This window comes from Morus notabilis, unplaced genomic scaffold, assembly GCF_000414095.1.
Source record: "Morus notabilis unplaced genomic scaffold, ASM41409v2 Scaffold404, whole genome shotgun sequence".
Lineage (NCBI taxonomy): Eukaryota > Viridiplantae > Streptophyta > Magnoliopsida > Rosales > Moraceae > Morus > Morus notabilis.
Genome location: NW_010362549.1, coordinates 213,751 through 225,090, shown reverse-complemented (window position 1 = coordinate 225,090; position 11,340 = coordinate 213,751). Strand labels below are relative to the sequence as shown.

The 11,340-nt window shown below is 31.9% G+C and overlaps 1 protein-coding gene across 1 annotated transcript; it reads left to right on the top strand.

Moving 5' to 3' along the window:
* Positions 1 to 6,863: 6,863 nt before the first annotated feature.
* LOC21406208 (transcription factor MYC2) lies at positions 6,864 to 8,742 on the top strand. Its single transcript, XM_010102376.2, has one exon. The coding sequence runs from the start codon at positions 7,012 to 7,014 to the stop codon at positions 8,587 to 8,589; it is 1,578 nt and encodes a 525-aa protein (XP_010100678.1). The 5' UTR covers positions 6,864 to 7,011; the 3' UTR covers positions 8,590 to 8,742.
* The last annotated feature ends 2,598 nt before the right edge of the window (positions 8,743 to 11,340 follow it).

Here is an 11,340-nt window from a genome sequence, read left to right as displayed (position 1 = left end):
AATATCATATTATAATTATATTATAATTATAATATTATAGTATTAAAATAATTATAATATAATTATAATATCATATTATATGATAAAATAATAATATTATGGTTATTAATATAATTATGATATTATTTGTTATGATATTATATTATATTATATTACGACTTTGAATTTTAAATTAGGAAGATTGTAAATTTTAAATTTTATTAGGTATATTATAAGTATTATGAAAGTTTAATTAATTATACTATGATGATTCCTGCAAAAGCTAAAAGCTAAAGTTGTCTTTATGCTACTTCTTATTTTGGCTGTAAATTCTTAAAAAATTCTTCAAAAAGTACTTTTGAAGAGATTTACTAAACACTAATATCAGCTTTTGCTACAAGCAGAAGCTGATTTTGGGAGAGAAAAATAATACCAAACTAAGCCTTTGTCATGACAAGTACAGATGTCTGAGGCTTTTTCCATTTAGAATTTTGGAGGAATATAATATTCTACATATTGTACAGACAATTAGTTTTCTTTTTCAACATTTTTTTTTCCTTTGCAGATTATTAACACGATTTTAAGGAATGTACACATAAAAAACTTGAGGACTATATTGTTGGGAATTGTGTCCTAGAAGCATGAGATGTAATAGCATATTTATTTAATAAAAGAGTTTATTCATTATTTTATGTGCATATATTAATGAATATTTTTATGAATATCAGTGAAAATTTCATGATTATTTATGTGACCTTAAATATTGTATATAAGTATTATATGCGAGAGGATAATATTTAAGGATAATAATCAAAATGACGTTCGTAATGAATTAAATTAAAGTTTGAAATCTTTTATTGAAATATTACTAATACATGTCATTCCCATGTAGAATGGAATGGTGTTATCTGTACTATTAATATAAGGAGATATTGAACGAGTGTATTACGCAAAATGAGGTTATGAGGAATCGAGACACATACACAATATGAATTTCTGATAATTTCTGTTAAGTATAGAAATTCTAATTGAGTCTGTCGATGGTCATATATAGAATGATCTTAATCCTTAGTTATTAGAAGACTCCTATTTATGAATTTCTGTCTTTTGATTTACTCAGTACGAATTCTGAGATGTGGAATTCTATTCCTTGTATTTTGAAGACATGATGAAGTGAGTAGTAGAGAATGTTATTATATGAGATAGAAGTCATTCATTCTTGAGAAAGAAGTAGATAAACAATTCTCTTGAGGGTTGATTCGATACTTTGAATAGTAGGAGCTCCGATTCATGAATTTATTTTATGAATCACTGTTTATTAGAGAATTAATGATACTAAAGCATAAATATATAATTACAGAAGTTAACAGATTTCACCTAACTCTAATTATGAATTATTTATGGATGATTGATCTATGTATAATGACTATATCAATTGGACACTTTACAGTTTAGAAGTAATTTATGTCTATAATTACGAGAGTGCAATTCTAAGTTTATAGTGGAGTAACTTTTGGAATTAATAGAATGAATGAATGAATGAATTATTAATTTTATTGAAACTCAGAATTATAGATCTATGAGTCTCCGCATCGTCTTTGTAATTCTACAAGACACTAAGGGTAAAATGGGAATTTTAGTATTATGGAATTCTAAAAGTAAACACTCAAGGATAATTAATTGAGAATTAATTATTATTTAAATAATGTGATTATTTAAATTTAAATTTAAATTTTGGAACACACATGTGGAGGTGTCCACCTGGTGTACACGCCACGCCCTATACAGTGTGAATCCCTTTGGGATTCAGTTGCTTACTCTCTAAGTTATCTAATTGACTTATTTGATAAGTTGTTGAGTTGAAATTCAAATTAATTTTGAATTTAACTTAAATTGGAATTTAAATTTGAGTCAAAATTGGACTACAAGATAAATACAAAATTTTGCCTTATTTCCTAGCTGCAGAATGCGCCTACCACAGGGAGGAATCTCCCTGTGGTGGCCGGTGAAGAGGATAAAAGAGAGAGGGATTTTGTTTCAAAAGTCAAATTAGAAGTGGGAGATAATTATCAAGCTTTATCTTGGAGATAAAGATTAGACTTCTTTTGGGAGTCTAACTACTACTCTATAAATAAGAGATTACAGAAAATTATAGAACCTAATTTTTGCTCTCCTTAACAAAGGTGGCCAAATTTTATTGAGTGAGGCAAAAGGAAAAAGTTTCTGCCAAATTTCACGTCGTGCATGTGTTGATGTTCGTGAAAAACTTGAGTGTTTATTTGCTACTCCCATTTTGTTCAGGTGCACCCACACACACATCTTTGTAGATTTACAAAATTGACGAGGAAGATTCGGGTGTTCTAAACTAGCTTGAAGCATGGAACGTTCGTGGTCAATGAACTCAAGTTATCGACCTAATCGTTCGCTAGGTAAATAAATTAATTTGATTAATTTATTCGTGTATAAATTAATGTAATCTATAGAGTATTTCAAAGTTTTATGAAATTTTTGTTATACACGATCCGCTTCATACACGCTGTCGCATTACAATCGTTTTTAAATCCAACAATTGGTATCAAAGCGGTCTATAGACTTTATTAGTTTATGCTCCGATTATGCGATAATCAATATTGTATTAAATATGTGATACATAATTTGTATGTATGTGATGGGTAGGCACTTGCCTTTATTTATGGATGTTTATATTGATTCATGTTAATGAATGTATGGATGATAGATTTGGTCGTTAATTATATGATTCCATGGATCAGTTATATTCATTCATTAAATTATTTCTAATTTTATTTGGGAATTAAAATTATTGTAATTTTAGAATTTGGGTAGATTAGGGCTAGGAATCACAAGTGCAAGATTGATATTCCTACAAGAAACACATCACTGCCAAGCTCGGACAAAAATCCAGAAGTGACACCCTAAAGCAACTCAGCCCGGCAAGCCTAGCAGGCACGCAAGTGCACGGCCAACACGGGCAGCGTACATAATTGGGCCTCCTGCGGACCCGAAGGTTTTTTTAAACCTTAGATATGCGTGCCATCAAACCCAAAAGAGTTTCGGACCCCGAAGAAGCTGAAATCTGACTTGAAAATAAGGAACGAAACCAATGAACGAAGAATTTAAAAATCGAAGACCTGTTGATGTAACGGAGAAAATAATTATTGTAATTATTTATTTATTTGTTTTGGTTGTAACAATTATTCGTTCGATATGGTTGTAATTTTATTTTTTATGGGACCTAGTCAAATTCATCTGAATAGCCGATTGCATATTTTGTACTTATATTTATTGATGATTGTATATTATATGTCCATGCTTGTAACATGCCTTATAGGTATAATGTGCCTACTCATATGTTTTATAACATGTCATGCATACACGCGCATTATTTTATTTATTTAAAAGATTTTTAAAAAAATAAAATAAAATAAGAACCATGCGCTAAAATTGATTTAATATGATTAAATTGATTTAAGTTGCAAAATTAATTTACAAGATTATTTTATATGTGAAATTGAATTTAAAAATTAAATTTTAGAATTTCACATATCTGATAAATAAATTATTTATTTATAAGGATTTGAAAATCATGAGACGATTTTAAAAAAAAATACATATTAAAAAAATATTGAGTGGGAGAAGATTGTATGACAATACGATCAACTGGTCTCCATTGTTAGTTTAACACTGTGAGATTCGGAAGGGGCTTCGCGGTAGCACCGATTCCGCACTCCCTACGAAAGTGTTTTTTTGGATCAATATTAAGGTAGACTTCCTAGCAATATGATTCAAAGATGTATTTCCGGTTTGACTTACCCTACAGCAACTCTCCGTAGTTAAGTTTGTAGAATCTGAAACAATTGACTACACTCATAAAATATAATTAAAATTAGTTGATTATATTTTGACCAAAATAACAGTTATTAATAAATATAAAAATATGATATATTTTGATTATATTTAATTAATTAATAAAGTCTCGGTTCAATTTGTGAATATTAATAAGCTATAAATATCTTATTGTCCTCTTTTTCTTAATTTCTTTTATTTTTTCTATTTTAATGAATATGGACATATTTTATTCCACCAAAACACTGCAATAATATACATCAACACAGCTAGCAGCATTGCTTTCAAAAAAAGGAAAGATGCAACTAACAGCATTAATATTGCACAATTAAGAGAAGCAGACAGAAACATGGGCCGTGTGAAAAAAAAAAAAAAAAAAAAAAAAAAAAAAAAAACAAACAAACAAACTGCTGCATATGCAACGATTACATACAAAATCATGTTTTCTTTTTAATTAATTACTACGTGCTGTTATAAAAATTGTTGTTGTTACTATTATTATTATGATCGATGCTAGAAAAAAGAACAGATAGACTATAAGTCTATACATAATTAATCATTAAATTAAATGTATAGGCTAGGCATATAGAACACCGTAAATTGCTGCTGACAATATATTCGTTTAATGCAACCGTTCATACTGCTCCAATTGTCATTCGCCTGATATCAATCCATTTTGGAGTTGATTAATCAAACACTTTATTTAGTAATATATATAAACCTGGGACTTAAGTTAATTGTGTTATGAATAGTAACTGTCTACTTAAAATAAAATTATTATACAAGTCCGTTAAAATTATTATTCATGTTAGAATTTTAATGTGTAAATAGTAATCATAAATAGTAAGTACTATATAAATCGTAATAGTAAATAGTGCCAAAATTTTTTCAATAAATAGAACTATAAGGCTTTTCATTTTATATACATTCACAAAATTAATGAAACTCTCTCTAGTTTCTCTTTCTAAAGTTTTTCTTCTTAGTTTTGCCTTTTTTTAGTTTTCATAACAAATTGAAGTATTTAAAAAAACTTATTACCTCCGATTATTGTACGTATGTTGAAATCTTCGACATTAATTTCGTCATACTAATAATTTACATAGTTTAATATATATGTTACACATGCATCAGAAAAGAAAAATATGTTTAGTTGAAGTGACATATATATTCTACCTTCCGGTTTCCTTACGACCTTAAGGTGTTGCTTGTGTTGATATATATGCTATTATATGTCTGTACCATACGCAAGAGATTTGAAAAAAAAAAAAAAAAAAAAAAAAAAAAAAAAAAAAAAAAAAAAATTTAAAAAAAAAAAAAAAAAAAAAAAAAAAAAAAACTGAGAAAAGGAATAATTGATATAGAGATGATTAACACATTCTAATTAAGTCCGTACCCTCGTATACTGAATGCCTACCTCAAATTTATTAAAGAAATAATAAAAATACAAAAAACAAAAAACAAAGGAGGAAATAAGCCATCCGAAAACAAAACAGGAAAGAACAGAGAACCAAAGAATGAAAATCTTGTACGAGAAACTGAAGATAATTACTAAGAAATCTAAGCATAAATCGATAAATAGATTTTTTTTTTCCTAATAGAAATAATGGTTATTCTAGTAGTACAGAGTAGAAAGCCCCGTTTATTCTAAAGAACCAAAGCTTATAAGCCAAAATTCATATGACTCGTGATAGAATTAAGTGCAGGACAATATAACCTTAATTAATTAGTATCGGTGCCCCATTCACAAGTGAATTAAGTCAATTGCCTTGTCCTTTAAGCTGAAGTTATAGCATGTGAATGTTTATTATAATCAAAATTTTTAAAAGCAATTAATTAATTAGAATATGTGCGTTTATTATAAAAACACACACATTATATTATATATAGTAAAATAATATATGCAAATGTAGTACGTACGGAAACATGGCATTAGAGAAGCTGGAGTGTTGGATTCAGGACCACATCATGAACATGGCTAATTTAAGTTTCTTGTCCTGTTGGCAGTACTTGGATCTGCATAAGAAATAATAAAATTTAAATTTTAAACTCAAATTAATAAAATGAATAGAATTTAAAATTATTTCTTAATTTATTATACTTTTTACGTAACTTCACACGCACATATGTATACATACACGTGTATATAATCATTGTCATAACTAATAAAAATTCATCCATCGTTATTACCGATAAAAATGTAATCATTAAAAACACATTTATATATACGTATACATAAATATAAATAATAAACCCACACAACACAAACACATACTGACATACATTTCTATAGGGTTATGTAATTATAAAAGCCCTTTTTTTTTTTTTTTGTTTGGAAAACTATTGATATTGGAGAAACGAATATAGGCCAAAGGAAGTTCCAAATAATTTTACGGAAAGGCGGAAAGGCGTTTGTACAACAGCGATGGGAGCGGTGATACCACAAAATAATAGAAAATAATTAATAATAATAATAATAATGATAAAATAATAAGATAATAAAATAATGATAAAGGAGAGAAAAGGAAAAAGAGACCGCATGAGTGGCAGCTGATGTGGGGGGTGTTAAAAAAGTTTATTATACACATTGTACGTAAAGGGAGAAAAAGAAAGGGAGAGAAGATCAGACAAGAGGACTGAAAAATTGTTCATGTAATATTATTTACTCGATTCATAATACATGGACATTTCAAATTCATTTAAATGGGCAAATTCATTTACTGACTTTGTTCCATGTAAAAGAGATTGACCCCACTATGAGTCACTGGGCCTCTCGCTTTCATTTCACGTGCTGGTGCAGCCCAATTGTGAGGACCTACAGCTTATAATTTGGGCCCCATTATAAGGGCCCCACCAACACCTACCAACACTCAACCTCTTCCTCTCATCCCCACAACACATATATAATAATAATATAACCCCCACCTTGCACCCCTTACTTTTCTATGATTCATTATTCACAACACTCTCTCTCTCTCTCTCTCATTTATCTATGTGGCAAGTACTTATTGTTTTTTTATGTGAAAGAAAAAGAAAAATAAACCAGACAAAGGAAAGACAAATCTCCTCTCTCTCACACACACACACGCAAGTTAAGCAAGCATTATATATATATATATATATAGATATATATATTATCTTTTAAAATTACTCGGCAAATAATCCAGAGATATGGAAGACCTAATGATCTCACCATCTTCATCTTCTTCTCTTATCTCTTTGTCAACCCATGAAGCTTCCCCACCGACTCTTCAACAGAGGCTTCAGTTCATCGTCAAAAGCCAGCCAGATTGGTGGGCCTACGCCATTTTCTGGCAAACCTCAAACGACGACAACGGGAGGCTCTTCTTGGCTTGGGGAGATGGCCATTTCCAAGGCGTCAAAGACACAATATCTCCTATAAACAGCAACAGCAGCAACAACAACAATCATTACTCGGCCGTTTCCGCCGGGATACACGCCGAGCGGAGGAAAATGCTCAAGGGAATCCAATCCCTCATCAACGACAACAACCTTCCCGACATCGATAACATCATGGCCATAAATGGTGACGTCACTGACGCCGAGTGGTTCTATGTCATGTCCCTCACTCGCTCGTTCTTAGCGGGCGACGGGGTGCCCGGCAAGGCGTTTAGCACCGGCTCTCTGGTGTGGTTGACCGGCGTTCATGAGCTACAGTTCTACAATTGCGAAAGAGCCAAAGAAGCCCAAATGCATGGGATTGAGACCTTGGTCTGTATCCCGACTTCTACCGGAGTTCTAGAACTGGGATCCTCCGAAATAATAAGGGAGAACTGGTGTTTAGTCCAGCAGGTCAAATCCTTATTTGGGTCCGATCTGTATACGAATCAAAACGACACAGGGCCAATACAGTTTCTCAACGGAAACATATCCTTCGCGGACATTGGCATAATAGCCGGTGTCCAAGAGGAGGATAAGTACTCCCCCGACGAGATCAAGAAAAAGGAAACCCTCGATTTGATGATGATGAAGAAGAGGAAGAAGAAAGAAGGCAATAGTGCTTATGTCGACTCGGAGCATTCGGACTCAGACTGCCCTTTAATCACCGTCAACAACAACAACAACAACAACATAAGTACCGGAGAGAAACGTGCTCCGAAGAAACGAGGCAGGAAACCGGGGCTCGGCCGCGACACGCCGCTGAACCACGTGGAGGCGGAGCGGCAGCGGCGGGAGAAGCTGAACCACCGGTTCTACGCGCTGCGGGCGGTGGTCCCGAACGTGTCGAGGATGGACAAGGCGTCACTGTTATCCGACGCCGTTTCGTACATCAACGAGCTCAAAGCAAAGATAGACGATTTGGAGTCGCAGCTGCAGAGGGACCAGAGCAACAAGAAAGTGAAGCTCGAGGCAGCCGACACCATGAGCTTGGACAACCAGAGCACGACCACTTCGGTCGACCAAACCAAACCGCCCAACAGCAACAGCAGCAGCAACAAGAGCAACAATATAAATTCTGTTACCGGCAACATTAATGGCCTCGAAATCGAGGTCAAAATTATCGGAACAGACGCAATGATTAGGGTTCAGTCAGAAAACGTGAACTACCCATCGGCTAGGCTAATGGGTGCGTTGCGTGACCTAGAGTTTCAAGTCCACCATGCCAGTGTGTCCAGCATCAATGACCTAATGCTTCAGGACGTTGTTGTGAAGATTCCAGAAGGAATTGTACTGATGAGGACCCAGGAGGGTCTCAAATCCGCTCTTCTCAGAAGATTAGAGCAGTAATTAAAAGTACTTATGATCATAATCATGCTTAATGTTTGTCACGGCAGCTTTTGATTTCTTTTATTTGTTTAAGCTTCTTGTTAATTATCACGGTCATGGTCCTTTTTTTTTTTTCCTTTGTGAAATATATTACCGTGGAGATGATGATGATGATGATGATGCATTCTACTTTCTTGTTACGATAAGCTATGCTAAAACTTTTTAGCCTAATAAAGCATATCGGCTTTAATTAGAGTAATAATTGGATTTCATAAGAATTTACGAAAGTATTTAACCTGACATATACTGTAGTTTTTTGTTTTTATTTAGCTAATTATATGTTCGCCACGTTTGTGGCAAAGAAGGTGTGAAAGAAAATGCACCCACCAAACACTATAAAAAGGTTAATCAATAGATTTATTTTCCCACGAGTGGAAAATAAATTCATGTACATGCATATGTTTGGGATTGGGGGTTATGAAAAAATATTATTAACTAATTAATTGTATGAACATTAATTGGACGGCAAGCCTTTTTTGTCTTCAATAAAATATCCAACTCCTGTTCCTCCTTTTGTGGACGAAATGGAAATGGAATAATAATTTGGGTTTGCTGGGGACATTGGAATCTTGGACCCCCACCACTACGTACCAACTACTAAACAAGCACTGGAAAAATGTGCTTAATTATGTGGATTTATCTTCTAGATGGAATCATGGAAACCTATGATTATTCTACTTTTTTTTTTTTTTGAAAAATGAAACGACTATGACGTACATATATAAAGTTGATAAAGCCATAAGGCATATAACATTTGCACCTTGTATGTGACTACTTTAAAAAAAAATTTTAATTTATAACACATATGGTACATTATTATTTCCGTTAAATTTTGAAAGCTCTAATCAATTTCAGGAATATTCAGAAACCACAAAATTGCTAAATATAAATAAAAAATAAAAGGCTAATCTATTTAAAAGATATAAATAGTTAAATTAATAACATTAAGAAATCAAAATATAATATATAATTACCTGTTAGTGGAAAGTTTCCCCATAGACTAATTAATAGTATTTCGATCTTTCTTTTATGGAAGCAAAACTGGACGAGCTAGAGGAATGTTACTAGTATTTGAAAATTTGTATTCAAATATATAACAATGTTGTGGAAAGTGTCAAGTGTAATTTAAACATAAAAATTATACGAGGGAATAACTAGACGTGAAAAGTGATACTTGGACTTTTTTTTTTATTTTTATTTCTAGCTATTTTCTGAGAGCAGAAGATACCCGAGGAACTCACTCAATAGAATTAATATAGAGAGAGCCTAAAATAAAAAATAAAAAAGAAGGAAAACTCCGCACAGATTCTCCACACTCAGGACAGCCGTTGTGATGGAGCCAAAAAATTTTGTCAATAGAGGCTAATAACTAAATAAAATTTAATCAAAATAAATATTTATTAATGTACTACATGCAATTGTTCCTGATGAATTTTCTTGCCTTGAAAATGTTGTATAATTATTGAGTGTATACTAGGCTTGTGATTTGGAAATGAGATTATAACATTAGGTTTAGTGGGGCTTATTAATACCAGTATAATAAAATATCTAATTATATATATAAGATTTAAAAAGACATAAATTTTGAGGGTGGGGCTTAAGCTCTCAGTGGGCTAGCTTTGGCTATGTCCATGGTTGTCTTCAGCATGGCATCAACCAAGGACTTGCAATTACACTCAAGGACAATGACATTCTACCGTCTACGATCAGCTATATATGTGTATATATAGGCAAGTTTTCAATAATTATAATTTTATGGCGATCTCTTTTAAATAGAAAAATTTGATGATATATATTAAAAATAATATTTATTCTTATTGGGATAAAATCTCATCATCCATAAAATAATAGGTTCTATTAGATTAGGTCTTATTTATCAAGCTAATGAGACCTATTTTTTATGAGTAGCGAGGTTTTAACCCTAATTATCACGATAAACAATACTGCTATACATACGTGTGTGTGTGTGTGTGTATGAACATTAATACGCTCCAAGACAAGATAGGAGCTCGGCCTAATTTGCGATGGATCTGAATTTATAGCTCGGTCCCCTTGGATTATTAATTAGTGTGTACTATTTTTCAGCTTAATTTGTCTCCCATGGGATGATCAATGATCATACAGCTTTTCTTTTTCTTTTTCTCTTTCTCTTTTTTCTTTATTATTATTATTTTTTACTTGAAATTAATTATAGTCCTAGTTGAAGATAAGATGATATATGTTGCACGTAACTATTGGTATTGGACATTCCCCTAAAAAAAATGCTGATACACACGCACGCACACATATGTATAATATGGTGTATACATGATCATTACCAAATTTACATTAAACTGTGTCGGTATTTAGGCACTCACAGATTGTTTGTTTGCTCACATAAAGCATGTAGACATACAGATACATGCTGGTGTGTTTGGTTGGGGGAATGGAAAGAAATCAAAGTTCATTCTCATGTTTGGTTAGTTTTAGGAAAAAGAATGGCCATTCAAAATGGAATGACTTTTCCATCAAATGGGTGAATCATCATTCCTTCCTCACATAAGAGGAATGCCCATTCCCTTCTAATTTTCTTTTCCATCGTTACCCTTGAATATTATAAATTAATATTATATTATAATATAATTATATCTTATAACATATAATATAATATATTATAATTATATACGTATATTATAATATATCATAGTTAATATTATAAGATATTATATTTAT

Excerpts from the sequence above, each read along its gene's own strand:
- LOC21406208 (XM_010102376.2), top strand. The coding sequence starts at position 7,012 with ATGGAAGACCTAATGATCTCACCATCTTCATCTTCTTCTCTTATCTCT.